Source organism: Tursiops truncatus, chromosome 10, assembly GCF_011762595.2.
Source record: "Tursiops truncatus isolate mTurTru1 chromosome 10, mTurTru1.mat.Y, whole genome shotgun sequence".
In the NCBI taxonomy this organism is placed as follows: domain Eukaryota; kingdom Metazoa; phylum Chordata; class Mammalia; order Artiodactyla; family Delphinidae; genus Tursiops; species Tursiops truncatus.
The window spans coordinates 47,306,649-47,325,817 of record NC_047043.1 but is presented as its reverse complement, the minus strand read 5'-3'; the positions used below and the strand labels follow the sequence as shown (position 1 = coordinate 47,325,817).

The following is a 19,169-nucleotide window of genomic DNA, read 5'->3' as shown; positions in this document are numbered from 1 at the left end:
TATTATGAGACCAATGCAGAATGATTTGGAAGTGTATGGGGCACACCTGAGACTTCCAGGTAGGGGGTGTGTCAGGCTACTGAGAAGAGGTGATGTCTAAGCCAATCTGAAAAATTACTGAGTAAGAGTCAATGCCCCTACCGTGTGCCCCCAGCAATCTCTACCCCCTCTCCATGCCACTCAACACACTGTATTGTAGTTTATTTAATGAGGTCCTCTACAAGACAAGGAAAATCCACTGGCAAGTCAGTCTATCTTGTTAACCACTGTATCCCTAGCACTTAAAAGAATACTTGCCAAAGAGAAGCACTGAGTGAATATTTATATTATGAGATAATGAAAATAATATGAACTTCAGCGTTAAAGCTGTCCTAGATAGTAACAATATTCAAATTATTTAAAAACTAGTATGGCTGTTTGTGTATCAGTTGAATATCAATCGTAGCTCTGGATTTAAATTTTGGCTTCATTTCCTATGCGATTTTAAAATTAAGGCAAATCAGTTAAATAATCTATCATTTTATCATCTGTTCATGTTGATGGTAATAATATTATAATTCATAGGATGGTTTTAATGATGAAATGAAAAAGCATATGAAAAAACCCATTTCAGTGCTGCTACACTAAATACATATAATAAGTGTTTGACTTCCTTTCTAGACTGCTTTTAAATGAGCTATATTTATAGTTAGATAAGAAAATTAAAATATGCAGAAACCAATGCAGAATGAGAGCACTCTATTTAGTCTTTCCTTCATGATTTTTCTCAAGTGCTCAACTTAACAAATGATTAGGTAGTTTGCTTCTAAACTTAAAATGCATTTATCCTTAATCTTTTCTATAATGTAAATTTAAAATTTGCTGTTCATTCATACCTAATTAACCAATTTGTGCCTGTATGTCAACCTTAGATTATATTTAACAATTCAACAGGAATTTAAGAGCCTATTATCAGTGCAAAGTTGTAATTTATCTTTATCATTCAGGGACTACTTTATGCAGACACTGCTGGGTAGCTTCTAGCTCAATAAATGCTCCAAGATGCTTAATATTTTCTTTTCTTTTTTTGTTTTAATAATGAGTATAACTGATGGATTTCATCCAAAATAAGAAATCAAAATATTGATAGAATGGAAAGAAACAGCTTACTGGCATATTTAAAGGATGGTATCTTTTGCAGCTTTAAATTGTTTCCAGGAAAAAGTTAACAAATAAGTAGAAATCTGATAAATTGTGCTAAATGCCAACTTTAAACCTTAGTAATCAGTTTATATGCTTTATGTCTATATTGGATGGCTGCAAGAATCCTAGTATTTTCTATTATTCAGTATATTAAGACTTGTGAGAATAAAACAACAGATCAAACAAGAATAATTAAGTTCTTCAGGCTGGCTACCAAATGCAATACTGTTATAAAAAGATTAGAATTATATCAGTAGGTTGAACAAGGAGAGTATTAATTTCAGAGCAGCTTATTTATTTCTCCCTACATGTGCCCATTCTCAATTGACCTTTATCTAAGCTATATTGTCATGTAAATCACACAGCTGATTTGCTTAAAGGTAAAATTTCTTCCACTAATACTGCAGATACGGTACGCGGGCCTCTCACTGTTGTGGCCTCTCCCGTTGCGGAGCACAGGCTCCAGACGCACAGGCCCAGTGGCCATGGCTCATGGGCCCAGCCGCTCTGCGGCATGTGGAATCTTCCCGGACCGGGGCACAAACCCGTGTCCCCTGCATCGGCAGGTGGACTCCCAACCACTGCACCACCAGGGAAGCCCCGATAATGATTTTTTAACATTTTATTAGTGATTGATTTAGAGACCTTTAGTTACCTATTTTTTCTTTTGTTGCCTATGCTTTTGGTGTCACATCCAAGAAATTGTCAAATCTAATGTCATGAAGCCCTCTCCCTATTTTTCTTCTAAGTGTGTCATAGTTTTAGTTGTTACATTTAGGTCTTTGATCCATTTTGATTTAATTTTTCCAGTGTGAGGTAAGGGTCAAACTTCATTGTTTTGCATACCAATATTCAGTTTTTCCAACCACATTTCCCCATGGGATGGTCTTGGCACATCTGTTGAAAATCATATATGTGAGGATCTTTTTGTGCTCTCCATTCTATTCCATTGGTCTATATGTATGTCTTTACACCAGTACAATGTTTTGATTCTGCAGCTTTGTAATATGTTTTGAGGTCAGCAAATGGGAAGCCTCCAGCTTTGTTCGTCTTTCTCAAGATTGTTTTGGCTATTTGAGTTCCCTTGAGATTCCATATTAATTTTAAGATGAATATTTTCAATTTTGGTTTTATTTCTGATAATAGCCATCCTAATGAGTGTGATGCTAATAATTTTATTCAATCATCTATTTCATTAATGTATTTTTTTTTATTCTATGAGTTAGTGAGGGAAACCTGTTAAAATCTTCCAGTATTGTGGGCATGTCTCCTAGTTCTGCCTAGTTTTGCTTCATATGTTCTGAAGCTGATATCCATTATCTGAAGATATAGGATCCTCTTTTAAATGTGATATCATTTTAGGACAAGTAAGAAGTAGAGCCATAATTCTCACACTAATATTGAAAATTTTTCTGGAGTTCCCCAATTCTCTGAGAATTTTTAAATTTAGAAAAGATGTCAAATGATAATCTAAGAAAGTAAATATTCTAAAATCATAATCAGGGTTAACTGAATGAAAACTTATAAAGGAGTAAAGATATCCAATTTCAATGTCTGAGCTGGCAGTGTTTCTAGAAGCTGGTGGTAAAACAGGCTAGGCTAGACTAAGAATAGACTTTTAAAACAAGCTAAGGAGTCATTCCAGGAGTTTAAGAGGAGAAACGTAATGGTAAGATTTACATCTTTAAAAGACCATTTAGCTATCCATATAAAGAATGACTTGGAAACTAAAAAACAAAAAGTTAGAACTAATTAAAGGAAACTATTATAATAGTTGGATAGGAAACTGTGGCATAGTAGAGACTATGAAAAAGATCCAAAAGATTAGCTAAACGGTAAAATCTACAAAATCAGGTGATCAGACTGGCTATGGGATGAGAGGGAGGGGGTTATTAAAGCCAAAAGGGAATGACATAAAATGACTGTCAAGAGAAAATGATTAACAAAATATAAGTGAATTAAAGAAAAACACACATCTTTTTGTTTTTGGAATTTTAAGAATCAACTATTCACAGACAACTGAAAAACCTACAGTTGGAAATTATGTCTGTAATTTTGCAACTGTTACAAAGTCAATGATTTCACTTTTATATCATGTGAGCTGTGAAATGGGTTTGGAAATTTTCCCTCTCTTTTGCTACATAGTCTACTTGAAAAATCTAATTTAACTTCTTTCTATACATCTTACTGAAGTTTAATGTCATCCTTTCATTGTTGTTTATTTGGTAGCTTTATAAAAATGTCTTTCCTCTGAAAAGCTGACTTTATCTTCTTGGTTTTTATAGTGTATATGTGACAGTCACAAAATAAAATTATTTCTTCCTCTCTTCCCATTTTAAACAGGGGAAAAAGTTTATTTTCTTCATAGGCATATATAGAAACTGTCATGAAAAAAAATTAATGGGAAGTAATTTCTCATCATGTTAAATTTCACATAGGTCTTGTCTATGTGACTGACTTCTCTGTGATAGATTTTACTTCTTTATACATTAAAAAGCTATTTTGCCCGTTTCATCTCAGTGCCTAAAACAATGACACATGGTACGTTCTGAATGAATATTTGTTAAGTATTGAATAAACTAATTAATTCATATCTCAGATAGTAAGAGTGTAAGTATCAAGCCTCAGAGAAGGGTTGCTCTTATTTCATTTAGGAAGAAGTGTAGAATTCCCCTTACTGGATCTTTTTTCCTTCTCTGTACAATCTTCCAACACCATCCTGGGGTCTCTGCTGCTGGTCTTCTGTTAGCTCTTCTCATATTTCTTCTCCCTACTCCTTACATCAAAGGCTTTCTAAGACTATTAAATTTTTCTTCACCTACATATGTTTCCAAAAGAAAGTCACTGCATTTAGTTTCTATGCATACAGTTATGACATTCATGTTTATTTTTTAAAAAATGAAAGCTGTCAGAAGCTAATTCCTACTGACTGCAAACATTTCAAGTCACAAAGTTATTATGAAGCACAGATTGCCTGTCCAGGATAAGGCTAGCTGCTAGAGACAGTAAGATATATTCCTTTTATAAATGGAATGTAAATGCCATAGTAATTTGATATCTACTATCAACCCATGCATTTGAAAAGCACATGAACAAGATCTGCTTCCACAGTTAGGAAACTGATATTATTCCTTTTCTCCTTGAATTCATATTATCTCACTTCCCCCACACAAGCTTATTGCAACATATTTTAGTACTTGAAAATACTTTAAATTGATCATATTTCTCTACACAAAAGAGTATATTTTAAAATTCCTGAGAACATAAATTTTAAAAATTGTCATCAGTATTGTGTTATCATTAATTTACTAGAGCACTACTGATCAAATGAGAAACTCAATATAAATTATGATCATTATAAAATATTGTAAGTCAGTTTTATTGGAAATGCATCTCATACAGAAATGGATAGCACCTTCTCCCCCCATTTAGGTCATGTATCAGAATGAATACTATTTGTTGTTAGGAAGAAACAGGGTTCAAGCTGATCCTATTCTTACATTTTGTGTTCTTCCATTCCAAATATTTGGGAGCAGAAGGATTTCTGGTTATATCAATAATCATTCTTCTGAACTACTAAATTATGTATCAAAAATCACATGGGGTATGTCATAAAATTATTTTTAATGATCAGCTGACAACTCAATTGAGTTTTTCTGAAGCATTTTCAAAAGCCATTGGAAATTACTACTCTTGTGAAACAATTAGCTACCCAGTTATTAGAATCATTTACTTTCTAACAAGACTTAGGTCAGATTAAATGTATTGCTTTAATTGTAGAGTGGGAGAGGGACAATTACAAAAGAGGAAAGGGGAAAGCTGCCCTGGTTTAGGCACACTCTGAGGCAGATCAATTTTAGGAAACAAACATGCAAGTAAACAGCGTGAAAATTAATACCCTTAAACTATCATTTACATAACCCCCTGGAAAGCCTTCATGTACTTTCCAAGGTTAAGGGTTAGGGATCCATGACGCCCAGTTTGCCTGCTGCTTCAGGCATATTCACAGATTCAGATACACAGTGTAACAGAAATCATGAACTTTGATTCTGCAATTCACGACATTCTGTGTGTGTGTGTGTATGTGTTTTGGTTGGGGGGGGTAGCAGTATGAGCAACCAGGTATGGGAGGAAAGAAGGAAAACAGACTATGTAGGCTCAGATACCAGATTTTTCATTATTGGTAGTATTTTTGAATCTGTTTTGTATCTCTGCCACTGAAACCATTCCCTTACCCTAAGGCTTTTAACCTGGACATGTGATAGGTGGGGGAGAAGAGAGGAAGAATGCTTTTAAGACATTAATGGACAAAATGACATTGAAGCTGATTTTAATATGAAAAGTGACATTGCTATTTCAACTTAAAGGTTTTGACATCTTAATTCTGTCCTGCTGACACTGCAGAGCCACACGTACACAGTACTCACAAAACACAGGGTAGAGACACAGAAAACATGATCTCTAGGATGGTATGATTTAATCAAATTAAACTAATATAAAATTTAAATCACTAACCCAAAATTCGCTTTACAAATTTTCCTCAAAAGATGTATTCTCTTTCCTCTAACAGTAAATATTCGTCACAGCTTAGAAATATATAGCTCCCACTAAAAAAACAAAACACAACAGCACTTTTTTTCATTGTTTTAACATAGTGCCTAATTAAACAAAAAATAAGGTTTGAAGCAGCTCTAATGATGCACAGTTGCCTAAAAACAGAAGGAGGCTGAGCCACAGTCAAGAGTTGTGCCAGGGCCTATATTCTTTGTTCAGATATTGTTTTGGAATCCAACCTACCCCAGGGTAAAGGGAATCTCACTGAAGCCAGTCCTCACTCTATCCTTCAGGAGCAGCTCCTGATGGAAAATATCAGGACCTTGGTGAGAGGATGGGAGAAGGCGGGACAGGGTGGGGGAGAATATCTTGTGTTACCTATTTTTTTGTTTACCACAACCTGTAAAACAGGACCTTTTAAAAAGTGCCTTGTGTCAAGTATATGTTTATAAAGACCTGAATCGTTTTGAAAATTTCAGACTTCATTTGTAGTTATAGAAGATGTAATAATGGTTTAAAAAAAATTGTCCCAAACCTGGCCGGTACAGATGCTTTTTTGGATGACTGTAATTCACAACTCCTCTCTTGCGGTGAAATGAACATTCCTGAAAAAAAAGCCTAAGCAACCTTCCAATAAACTTTAATAGAATTAAGATTTGCTCTGGAAAACCATCCACTCACCTAAGCAATTGACTATTAGTTAAGAGTCTAATGTCCCCCAAATTCCTTTCTTTCTGTTATCTACTTTAATGATAATTATCTAACCATTTTCTTTTCCCATAAAATGTCCCTACCAAGACTGTATCTTTTATTTGACTTATCGGAGGTCTTTTTCCTTACAGCAAGATTGTAATAAAACTTCAACTTCTGCTTATAACAAAGCATAAGTGTGGCAAGTTTTCTTTAATAATTTATTTGCTAAACTTAATTAAAGCGGATGCATAAGTGGATAGAAAGTGACCATTTCAGCTCAATTTAACAAATATCTGTATTACATTTTGTCATAACCTACCGTGGGTATGACTCTCCCTGCCCCCATTCCCTGGCAAAAAAAAATTAGGATGTTTTACTTGACTAAATTGATAGGCTTATGCATTCTGAATAAGCAAATAGTATTGTTAATAAGACCCACTTTTTTTCATTATTATAATAGGGAAGTGTGTATTATTAAAACGAAAACAGACTGATCACATATAGTAAAATACTGAGCTAAGTCATCTTATTTACTCAGAGAGAAAAGATAAAAATGAATTTTCCTTCTTTTTCAACAAGTCTCAAATTATTCTAAATTGTGAGTAAAGATTCAACATTTCTAGATCTACAAATCAGAAACCAGATTATCGTTTTACTTTTGATGATTTTGGGGTGCCTCAACCGATTTTGTTAGCATTCTTCAAAAACTAGGCAAAATATACCTCTTGGTGGTTTGCTTTTATTCTGTAAAGCGCATTACCAAGCCAATCGAAAAAAGATTCTTGTCCAAAATATTAAAAACACTGCTCTTACGTCCCAGCCTGATAAACTGAAGTGAATGGATCTTTCTAAATGATTACATTAATACAGATTTTAAAGTATTTTTTAAATGTCATGTCAACTTTAAGTTGTGCTCTTTGCTCATAACAGCTGTAAATTTTCACTTAAATCTAAAGCAAAATGAGAGGCTTAACAACAACAGAAAAATATTTTAAAGTAAACCCTAGAGCCGAATCCATTCTTGATGAGCTGACTGTTGGTTGATGAATTAGAACTGCGATGCGGGGCTTCGCTGGTGGCACAGTGGTTAAGAATCCACCTGCCAATGCAGGGGACACGGGCTCAAGCCCTGGTCTGGGAAGATCCCATATGCCGCGGAGCAACTAAGCCTGGGCACCACAACTACCGAGCCTGCACTCTAGAGCCCAAGAGCCACAGCTACTGAGCCTGAGTGCCACAACTACTGAAGCCCACGCACCTAGAGCCCGTGCTCCACAAGAGAAGCCACCGAAATGAGAAAGAAGCCCGCGCACCGCAACGAAGAGTTGCCCCCGCTCGCCGCAACTAGAGAAAGCCCAGATGCAACAACGAAGACCCAACGTAGCCAAAAATAAATAAATAAAATTAATTAATTTTTTAAAAAAATTGATGCAGAAACATCTTCCAACATAACACTGACTCCAACAATATTTAAGTCCTTAGTCGAAAGGGCTGGGGAGGAGTATCACTGTTGCTAACTGGCAGTCAGTAAGGATAAATGCCCTATAATTAACCATTTTCTCCTTTATTCGTTTAATCAAAAATAGGCCTACAGCTGGAGGGGTTCCGTCTGCCTGCGACCTCCAAGGACGGCCCCCAACTCAACTACTCGTGACGCCACAGCTCAGGCCTGTCCATCCTCTACCTGGCGCAGCCGGTACCACCCTCCGAAGTCAACAGCTTCCACAATGTTAACAAGAGCTGTGTGCGGAATAACTAGGGGACCCGGAGCAACGCCCCGAAACTAGTCGGGCTGTTAACAGCTCCCCCGCAGGCGCGAATCGTCACGGGTCCCCAGTTCCCGGCCACGGCTAAGCGAGAACTAGAAACCCACAAGAGCGCTACTATGCGGAGCCAACACGCGCTACAGCGTTCGGGGACCCCCAAGCGGACGCTGAGGGAAAAAGACGGCGCTGTAGGAGGCCAGCGACTCAACCTCCGCCAAGGCGGATAACTTCTTACCACACTGGCGCACCACCTCCGCCTCCCGCGTCGCCGGGGCCGCGCCAGTCCAGTCGCGGGAGCTCACTATACACGTAGTACGCCGCGGCCCCGCCCACCCTGCTGCGTATGCTCACGACACGTAGCACGCCCCGGCCCCGCCCACCCGGCGGCGGAGGCTCACGGGGCGCGTAGTACGCTGCGCCCTCCTTTTCTGCGCACTTTTCCCCCACCCAGCCCCAGCACTGGCTTGGCGAACGCCCTCCCATCTTCCTCCGGCCTGACTTCCGGTTTGCTTGCGCGGCCCAGGCTCCGAGCCGTGGATTACTGGAGGCCCCGTTTCCGGTCGTGAGTAGGACGCCCTCCTGGCCAGCCCCGTCGCTGCGCTCCCCCTGTGCGGCGCGGGGCTAGGGCGGGCGCTGACGGGGCCGGGTAACCGGCCTTCTCCGGCGGTGGCTCGGCCTTCGGCCTTGGCTCGGCCCTCCTTCCAGAGCCTCCCGGGCTGTAGCCGACTGGCCGGCGGCGCCGGCCCTGGCGCCACCGAGGCGGGAGAAATGGGAGTCCCTCCGCGGCGTTCCCGGAGCGGCTGCCTTTGCCGGGGAAGCGGCGCTGTCTTTGAGGAAACAGGAAGCCCGCGGTGACCCCTAGCGACCCGGTTTGTTTTTGGTCCGTTTCCAAACGCTGGGGAATCGAAACTCGGCGGCCCTGGGGGCGGCCCCACGGAGCCTGTGTTCGGGGTGAGTGACCCGCTCTGGCCGGCCCGGGGGCGCGGGCGGTGCCGGGACCACCCTCTGCTGCCGTCGCCGGTGCGGAGAGACGCGTCATTTCTCCAGACCTTGGACCAGGGAGCGGCCCGCCCGGCATCCTCGACCGCGTCTACTCGCGCGAGCCGGGTCGGGCCCCGCTTGGTCCTCGGTTCTCCCTAGTGCTTGTTTTCTTACCGTGCTCTGGTTTACCGTGGCGCCTGCAGTTTTATTTCATTCATTGGGGCTGCATTTAAATCGGATACCAAAGAGGGGCGTATGGTTAGGACGGTCCTGCTTGGGGTGATGTAAATCGACCCCTGTACATCACCGAGGGCTAACAGTAATGTTAGGTTTTTTCAGGATGGTTTTCCATCATTTGTTGAGTGGCTACTACATGCCAGGTAGGCTGAGTCCCTCGTCTCTACAAACAAGGAACTCAGATACTTATAAGTGAGAGAAAATACAGAAACTGTAATACAGATGAAAACAAACTGCTCCAGGATATATTGGAGATGTGCTGAGATGATCAAAGACAACCTACTAGGATTGAAATTGATCCTTGCCTCTTAAACATAGAAGACGCTTGCTTTCTTACTTTTAGAGCTTTAAATTTGACTGAATAAGATCTCAAGACATGATTTACATTACAGTTATCTAAACTTACCGTGTCTAATTTACCAACCTGTTGTGATCACTCCTTACATCGTCTGTAAGTTACGAATGGTACATCCTTCACAGGGTTGTTAAATTTTAATGCTATGTTTTTCTAAGATGGAAAGTTGTACACAAATGTAAGGTTTTAATGTTAAAGAGACATTGTAGTGAAATGGGAAATGCACTGGATTAAGTCAGAACATTAACTCAGAATCTGAGTGCTGAATTTACCACTCACTTGACGCTGCCTAAGAAACCAAAATTCATTTTCCCTATCTCTAAAATGGGAATAATCTTTCTCTACAAGGCATCAAAGCATAGTTTCCAAGAGTTTGCAGCTCTAGAGTCAGCTAGCCATTTTTTCATTACTGGCTGCCACTTTTTTTTTTTTTTTTTTTTGCTTTACGCGGGCCTCTCACTGTTGTGGCCTTTCCCGTTACGGAGCACAGGCTCTGGATGCGCAGGCTCAGCGGCCATGGCTCACGGGCCCAGCCGCTCCGCGGCATGTGGGATCTTCCCGGACCGGGGCACGAACCCCTGTCCCCTGTATCGGCAGGCGGACTCTCAACCACTGCGCCACCTGGGAAGCCCGCTTCCACTGTTTTAATTGCTCCATCTGTGATATAAGGAAATTCGTGCTCACCTCGTAGGTCTTATGTAGATTTAATGAATTGTTATGGAGAACAAATGAGCTAGTTCCCCTAAAAGTCAAAGCACACTGCCTGACATGCCAGCATAAAGCATTGTCATGATTATTAAATAAGGTGATTTGATGGAAGTACTTCATAATTCTTGAAGTAATGAAACCAGTGTCATTTAATTTTTTTCTTTCTTTTGGTACCTATATTTTGGATTAAAATACAGTTGTCATATCACTATTAGAGAATAAATAACACTAATACTAGTAACATTTAGTGTGTGAAGATGCTCAGTTGCATTGAGATGTATTATTTATGAAAGGAATGAAAAGAAGTAGACTGCCTTTCATACCTGTGCTAACCCAGAAAGAGTCTTACGATTCCGTAGCCAGGGTAAGCTTTGCTTTTTTTTTAATTTTAATATTTCTTTCATCTTTCCCTTACGGTACTTTCTCTATAGCGCCATTGGTGATTAAATTTCTATCTACTATACTTTAGATGTATGGTGAATGTTTTATTTGATTAGTTTATGGTAGTAGCGGTGGGAGGGGCTATGGGCTAGGTATGGTTCAAGATGTACACGGATCGTGGAATCTTCTAGGTGTAAACGAGATGCTTTGTTTAAGCTATATCTTGTTTTGTCCAAGCACACTTTCCAGTATGCTTACCTTGTTACAACTTGTCTCCTCTCGTATAGTTGCTTAGCATGGGTTAGTGAGCTGGGGCTTTGCTGTGATACTTGAGGAGGGTGACGGGCGGTGTGTGCGTGCTTCATGGCCTTATTCAATTAAGCACTCTGCTCTTAATTTACTACTAAATCCTCCTTTAGTTTTTAGATTTCATAAAAACTTTCGTGTGGATATAAGGGGTGTTCTTAGTATAGAAAATGTAGCCCATTTCTTCCCATCCCATAGGTTACACCTTGACCTAACGTTTTTATGTATGGTAGTTATGCTTACTTTCGCTCCCTTTTAGGGTTTGCTGAAGATGGCGGTATATAGACTGAAGTAGCAAGGGTTGGTGAGGTTAATTGGGGTTTATCGGTTACAGAACAGGCTCCTCTAGAGGGATATGAAGCACCGCCAAGTCCTTTGAGTTTTAGGCTGTTGCCAGTAGTACTCTGGCGAATAGTCTTGTTTTGTGACTATTTAGTTTACGACTAAGCATAGTGGGGTATCTAATCCCAGTTTGGGTCTTAGTTGTCGTGTACTCAGATTGTACTAAAGTCACTTTCGTGGTTTAGCTTAGTTTTAATTATGGCTTTTTACAGCTTAATTAGGATTTGACTTTATTTTGTATGATTCCTTAACACTCTTTACGCCGTGTCTCTATTAATTTGGGTCAGTCGTATGACCACGGTGGCTGGCACGAAGTTTACCAACCCTAGTTAACATGACTTAGTCAAACTTTAGTTCATGGCTTACTTTTTATCACTGCTGTGTCCCGTGGGGGTGTGGCTAAGCAAGGTATTGTGAGCTGCTAGTGTAGCGTGCTTGATACCCGCTCCTTTTGATCTTTGTGATTTGGAGGGCATTCTCACCGGGATGTGGATGCTTGCATGTGTAAGTCTGTTAAGAATTAATAGTAAGGCTGGGACCAAACCTTTATGTTGATGGGGCTGGCGAAGCCCACCCATCTAGACATTTTCAGTGTCTTGCTTTATGAAAAAATTTAAGCTACATTAACCCATGGGGTGTAAAAGATGTTCGTATAATTTCATTATGGGGCTTGTATCAGATTTAGTATTGATTTATGAAAAAAATTGTTCGTAGATCTAGGGACGAAGCTGTCTAGCGGGGTGGTGAATATCTAAGCAGATTAGTTTTGTAGGGGGTAAGGGGGGTTTGATCCACTACGAGATACAGTTTTTTGAGCCTGGGGGGAATAATGGAGTACTGTGTCCTGTAACCATTAATTTAATTGCACATGTTGGTTGTGCTAGTCAAATAAAAAATACATACAAGTCCAGCTACAATTTGCTTGACTGTGACGAGACCTTTTAAGGTCATAGCTGAGTCTGTGCAGGCCCCCCCAAAAAAATAAAAAATACCAAATGTATGGAATCTCAGTTATGTGTGAGCATGGGCTGATTAGTCATTAACCCATCGAGATGTCTTATTTAAGGGGAACGAGTGGACGATTTTAAGTTAAAATGTTCCTGAAGTAAGAACCAGATGTCTTATAAAGATCACCGTTAATGACATGTCCTATGTACAATCAATAATATTATGTAATATGTAAAATTAATAAAATTTAATATGACCTTTAACTGCTCGTGGGGAAAATAAATGAATGCACAGTAATACATAGCATGTATATGTATACATTTACAGGAAGACGCTATTATTGATATGTGGACATGCATGTGTATATGACTTACACAACAAAAGTATTATAAAATAAATTATTTTCAATACTGACATAGTACTGTAGCCTGGTGGTTATTCTACAATAAACCTTTTCAAGGAATAGTTTATGTAGAATTTCAGCTTTGGGTGCTGGTGGTGAGGTTTAATGCTTCTTCCTTGAGTCTTAGGGAGGTGTGAGTTTCTCCTTTTCCAGTTTCAAGGCCGGGGTATTTTGTTATACTACAAAGACTCTTCATTTTAGGAGTTTATTTTTGATAAGACTAGTTACTGGTATTAACACTAGGGATTAAGAGAAAATATAAGATGGATGCTGATTGGCCTACAATTATGTATGGGTGTTCTACGGGTTGGCCTCCAATTCATGTTAGAGTTAGGAGATCTGCGACTAGTACTCAGAATAAGAGTTGGCTAAAGGGTCGGAATATTATGTTTCGTTGTTTAGATGGAGGCAGTTAGTGGGTAGGCAGTTAGTGAGATAACTCGGTGAGGGTTATAAAAATGAAAGTGGGGTTTTTCATACTCTATATCTGGTGCTGAGTACATTTTTGGGCACTCACTGAATTATAGGGCATTTGACTGCTGAGGTACATAGTATCTTGAAAAATGGCACTTGACAGTCCCTTCTTTATAAACCAGTTAGCTCATTCCTGCCCTTAATTATTTCATTAAAAAAAGGGAAAGGTGTTGGTTTCTCTCTGTAAGACTTAATCCTTATTCCATAGAAGTGGGCACAGGGATAGTCTGGCTTTTGAGGGGTAGAAAGATGATGAAAATTCTAGATAAGATTCAATTCAGGAGGCAATGTAAAGTCGAGGAAAGAGCCTACTAAATAGGCCTTGATTCAGACCCTAGCTCTGTCACATACTGCCAGTGTGAGTATAGACAAATTTGCCTCACTTCTTTGAGCCTCTGTTTGCTCACCTGTGGTGACAATACCTTTCTAGTCAAGTTTGGTGTTGGCATAATATGTGTACTATATCTTTTACTCAGTTCCTGGTAAAAGTGAATTCCCTTCTATCTGTTTAGGTTGCCATACTGTATTTGCATTAAAAGTTTGCCTTCACAATATAGGAAGGGCAGCATCTCAGTGATGTAGTTCAACCCTGGCATTTTATTAGTGGGAAAACTTAGATCTGGAGAGGTAAACTAATCAATAATAAAGGTGGCAGATCTTAGACTAGAGTCTAGGTTTCTGAATCTCAGGCCATTGTTCTTTCTACCACTGAGTTCTGCCTTGTCCAGATTCTTATTGGGAAAATAAGAATCAATTTTGTGTTGCCTCTCAGAATGTGGTATTAAAAGCATAAATTTGGAAGATGGCTTATCTGGGTTCACATTCCCACCTTTGCTGCTGATTCTTTATGTAGGTGTAGGTAAGGTATTTTAATTTTTCTAAGATTTGTTTATAAATTAGGAAAATAATACCTACCTGAGAAGTAGGAAAATGCATGCTGTCCAGAAGAAATTTTCCTCTACCGTAATATTATTGGAGCCAACCTGAGGATTATAATCAGGAGACAGTCTTTAAGAAAGCTCTAAGGACTGTTCTGCCCCTTAGAGGTCAAAGCATAGTTATATATAAGTTTTTGAGACAAAGGATTATATGTCAAGTGACATATTTTTGACAGTTTACACAATCCAGATCTAAATGTACAAAGTGAGTAATTAGTCATGGGTCATTGTGGCCTCTTACGAGATTAAGAAGGAGGTTATCTCCTAAGGAGGTCTGGTTAATGCAGATGTACAACACACACCAAAGGGAGGGAGGAGGCCCAAAAGGGTAGAGAAAAATTTTATGTTTAAATTTTTCTTATTTTCTATAAAATATAAATTTTATCTCATCAGTTCCCCCTTTTGATCTTTAATCTTTTGATAGCATTAGGTGATCAAATATTTGGTTGCCTTATGCCACCAGGGTGGTTGCTTATGTGCCCTGGGTCCATCATGTCCTTTGGTGTTGGGTCTTAATAGCTTGTTTTACGGAGTGGTACTAGTGAGATGTCTGTCAAGGACTAATGGTCAATTCCAGTTGTCCAGTAGGACTTATGCCAATTCTACCTTACAGGTGCGTTGTGCGTGTTCATTAATTTATAGAGAGCTATATAGGATTGACAATAGGAGTAACAGTGTCAGTAGTAAACGTTTAAGCCAAGATCCTCCTAAATCATAACATTTTCCTAGTATTTTTTCTAAACTGGAGAGAGGAGTATTCAGAGTGGAAATTTGACTCTTCATATGTGTTATGAGTTAACAAATATCTCGGCCAAATGGTCATACTATTGGAAAAGTGATAGAAACCCAGCACACTAGCATTAAAGGCAAATTGGCAATGGCTGTTTCCAAGGCTACCCATAGGTGACCTTTAGCCCAAGGGAAACCAGTTGCACATCTTTCTAACCATCCTGGAGACAGCCAAGGCCATAAACTTGTTCCATGAGTCCATTAGGTCCCATTAGGAGCTACCCAATATCTTTTCATCTCGTGAAAAGGAGTGTTTTTGGGCATGTTCAGAACAGGTGTCATTAATTGGCCAGGTAAGAGGGTCCCACTTAGTGATGTTGAAGGTAATGTGTAGCTTGCACAATACTAGAGTTTCTTCTAAAATAAAATAGGGCCATCCAGTTAGAGCCTTGGAGAGGAGAAATCCTCCAAGGAAACCTAGGAGTACTGGACTTAGGTCCACAAACCTATGGTTTGTTTGGATTAATTTTTTGAAACTTGCAAATGATTGAGCCCAGGGAAGAAATACATTGGATTCATAAGCAAAAGTGTGAGCAATTGTCAAAGTAATAGTGTGCAGGCCTGGGTCATCTTGTGTCAGCTGTCTACTTCAGATGTCATTGTCTTCTTGTTCTGGTCTGGTAGTGCTGGTCCTAGTTAGTCAAAGTCGGGTGTCAGAGACAAGAGTTATAGTTCATTCAGGAGAGGAAGCCTGATATGGCCCCGTCCCACATGGCTGTACAGGGTCTTTTATCTTATGTCTTTTCCAGTGTGCATAATCTCCTGGTTGCAGGTCATGGTGAATCTGATCTTCATCCAAAAATAGATTATTGTGATCAGCTTTAGAAACAAACTAGAGTATTGTTTTAATAATTCAATTAAACTTTACAGTAATAAAGCATAACAACAAGGAGCCATCTAAGAAGTGAGTCTTAGGCGGTAAATATTAAAAAAAAGCCTCATTTAGCAAAACTAGAATTTAATATCCACTGAAGCATAATCTTTTTCTCTAAAATTACCCTTATTTCTACCAAATATAGCCATATTAATTTGTTTGCGAAATAAGTCTGTAATTGACCACATAGACCCATAAATTGGCTGTGTTGGAACTATTCATAAGGAATCTTAGATTAAACCTTTAAAAGACCTCTCAAGGCCAGATAAATTACACCAAAGGCTTGCCACAGATTCTGCCTGCAATATCTGTAGATTTGGGTGAAGTTCTCTCTTTTTGAGATCCCCAAAATACCTTGAGATTCCTGTACCTATCAGGAGGTGGCCTTCCTTATTTACCTGATAAAGGTGCTAGGAACCTAAGAGTTTCCAATTTCTGGAGGGAATGGTTGGATAGCGAGAAAAGATAAATGTTTCAATTCTACTTACAAAGGTGTAATTTACCAAATTGCTGTAAATCATAATTAGCTAGAGGGGAAAGGTTTCCTTGTATCCGGAAAGCACAGATTAGAAACCAGTGGTGTTTTAGCCAAAAACCAAAGGGAGGTTTTGGGAGTGGTAAAAGGACTGGTGGGCTTTAAATTGTTTGTTGAGCCACACCTCTGGTTCTGTAAAGACTGGATTTGTAATTTAAAAAAAAAGACACCTGTTTTTTGTTTTTTATGCGAGCCTCTCACTGTTGTGGCCTCTCCCATTGCGGAGGCTCCGGACGCGCAGGCTCAGCGGCCACGGCTCACGGGCCCAGCCGCTCCGCAGCATGTGGGATCTTCCCGGACCGGGGCACGAACCCGTGTCCCCTGCATCAGCAGGTGGACTCTCAACCACTGCGCCACCAGGGAAGCCCAGACACCTGTTTTTAATTACTCAAAGAATTGGATTGCCACAGCAATGATATCAAGACCTACCCATCCACCTATGTTGGAATGTTCTTTCCCTCACTGAGCTTAGAGGAGAATGCCAAAAAAAAATTCCTATCAGGCTCTGAATATCAGCTCTGGTCAGTTTAGTCAAACCAGTGGCCTTGCATCTTGGTAATCTATTTACAGAAACTTTTGAGGATCCTCCCTGGGTTTAAGAAATTCTTTAACTGTGGCCCTCAGTTGGCCTCTGATCTGAACAGGCTTACTTATAGCCTCGGGTGATTCCATTTCTAATGGTAACCACTTAATAGTGTCTTCAGAGTGGAAGGCAATTCAGACAGAGGATTACTAGAATGAGTACTTGAAGGGAGGTTAGAGGAGAGCAGTAGTTATGTCAGTCTTTTTTTTTTTTTTTTTTTTGGCCATGCTGCACAGCATGCGGGATCTTAGTTCCCGACCAGGGATCATCAGTCTTTAAAGGATTTTTTTTGTTTATTTTAGGTACTTGTTATAACATTAATATTGCATTAGCTTTCTACAACAAATCTTTCAATGAAGCTGTTTTGGCATTTTGAAGCCTTCTGGGGCTTCTGCATACCAATTAAAATAGATAAAATAATTTAAGATGAGAGCTCTCTAAAACTTCAAATTTACAAGTCTTTCTAATTCAAAGGAACTGAGGAGCTAGCCCTACAAATATTTTCTCATGCTAATCTAATTTTAGAAATGGGAAAAACTCTTACCACTCTTGTTTCCAGTAGACCCTGTAGGCAGTGTTCCAGGAGACTGACAGGATAAGAACTTAGCTTCTGCTGGCTTTCTTTAACTGTGCATGCAAAAATCAGTTTTGGAAAGCCAAAAAAGAGCCCCATCTTGGCCGTTTTAGGGCAGGATATCCTTTAATTCTCAATTAAGTAAGCACTTGCAAGCATACGTAAACCCAGCTGGCATCCCCATAGGTGGCAGTCTGTCTAGGAGCTGTTTGGCTTTTAAGGCACAGTTTCCCATTATGAATTTGGTAGTCTAATTAAGATATGAGATATGCTCTGAACAACTTTCTGAGGATAGAAAGGTGGATGGGATGTGTGCTGCTTCTCTCTCGCTCCCTGAGGAGTTACTCTTGGATTAGTTCTACTCTTCTACGTGTCTCGGTTTCTCCCTCCCCCAGTAAAGCCTCTGAGAGTGCTCAGAGTGAAACTGAGTAGGACACTGTGGGGCTCCTGGGCACAGAAGCCTTCCTGTACCCTGTTTCTTAACTCCGGCCTCCATGACTCTCCCTGAGTTCCAGAGGGCAGATTCAAACAGTTACTAATGCAGGAAGGGAGGGGATGCAGAGAGGAGGGAGGAGCAGCCAAGAAACAATTGTGCAGCCTTGGGGCAGGGTCCTGGTTCCCCCTCAAGGGATACACATAACAATGTCTTTAAGCTCTTTAAAATGTCAGCATTCTTCATACCAGAGAAAGACCACCTGAGACTACATTAAAGGAACCAGAGAAGCTCATTAAGCAGATTACCTGAGACCAGATGAAAGGAGGCACACCCTAATCTTATCAGCAACCTCACCCTTGAACCATTGCTATAAACTCATCACATCCTCCCAGGTGGGGACACACAGTTTTTTGGGGCAGGAGCCTGCTTTGTCCCCCTTTGCCTGGCAAAGCAATAAAGCTATTCTCTTCTACTTCACTCAGAACACTGTCTCCGAGATTCGATTTGGCACTGGTGCACAAGAAGCTGAGTTTTCAGCATCAAGAGCACAAGACAATCAGTCTTTCTAGTGTGCACCTCTGGAAGAGCAGTATTTAATGGTTGTAGTGGGTTCCCCTTCCCCTGTAGGACTGCAACATCACGAGAGTTGATCCTCAGATACTTACACTAGGTTCTCAGTCACTTGAGAATACCTTGTGGCTGGAAGGAGCAGATGTCCCTTGTTCTTCAGACCTGAATTAATTCAGTTTCTCATTTCACTAGCAGAAGTTTTGTTCAGACCATATATTAATTTGTTTTTTAAAATTTAACTATAACAAAAACCCAGCCACCTATGTTTCCCTGGGCCTCCTGCCCAGCCCAGATCCCCTTAGGTCTCCTGTCTGGGAAATGCACCGGTTACCCTTAAGACTCCAGCCTGAATAAAATTTGTAGGATCATCGCTTAAAAGTAATGAGATCTGAATATCAGAACTCATCAGAACATCTGAGCTGGTGGGGCTTAATGAGCCCATGCTGGTACTGAGCACTGGTTCACAGTAGACACCAGGTGTCCTCTGGTGGTAAGACATGGATGTCAACAAAAAGATTAATCAATAGTCTATCTAAGAAA

At 40.1% G+C, this 19,169-nt stretch overlaps 2 protein-coding genes across 3 annotated transcripts in view; one reads left to right on the top strand and one right to left on the bottom strand.

Moving 5' to 3' along the window:
* ZCWPW2 (zinc finger CW-type and PWWP domain containing 2) overlaps positions 1 to 8,405 on the bottom strand; it is a 139,071-nt gene extending 130,666 nt beyond the window's left edge. The window contains 1 exon segment of the mRNA XM_073810930.1: positions 6,272 to 8,405. Coding sequence (XP_073667031.1) covers positions 6,272 to 6,339 — 68 coding nt within the window. The 5' untranslated portion in view covers positions 6,340 to 8,405.
* A 227-nt stretch (positions 8,406 to 8,632) lies between these two features.
* The window catches only part of AZI2 (5-azacytidine induced 2), a 36,652-nt gene continuing 26,115 nt past the window's right edge, over positions 8,633 to 19,169 (top strand). Inside the window, exon 1 of one of the 2 annotated variants that reach the window (XM_073810924.1) lies at positions 8,633 to 9,146. The gene's annotated coding sequence lies outside the window, so the exon portion shown is untranslated. The remainder of the gene's footprint in view (positions 9,147 to 19,169) is intronic. The other variant, XM_019946877.3, reaches the window with a different exon arrangement.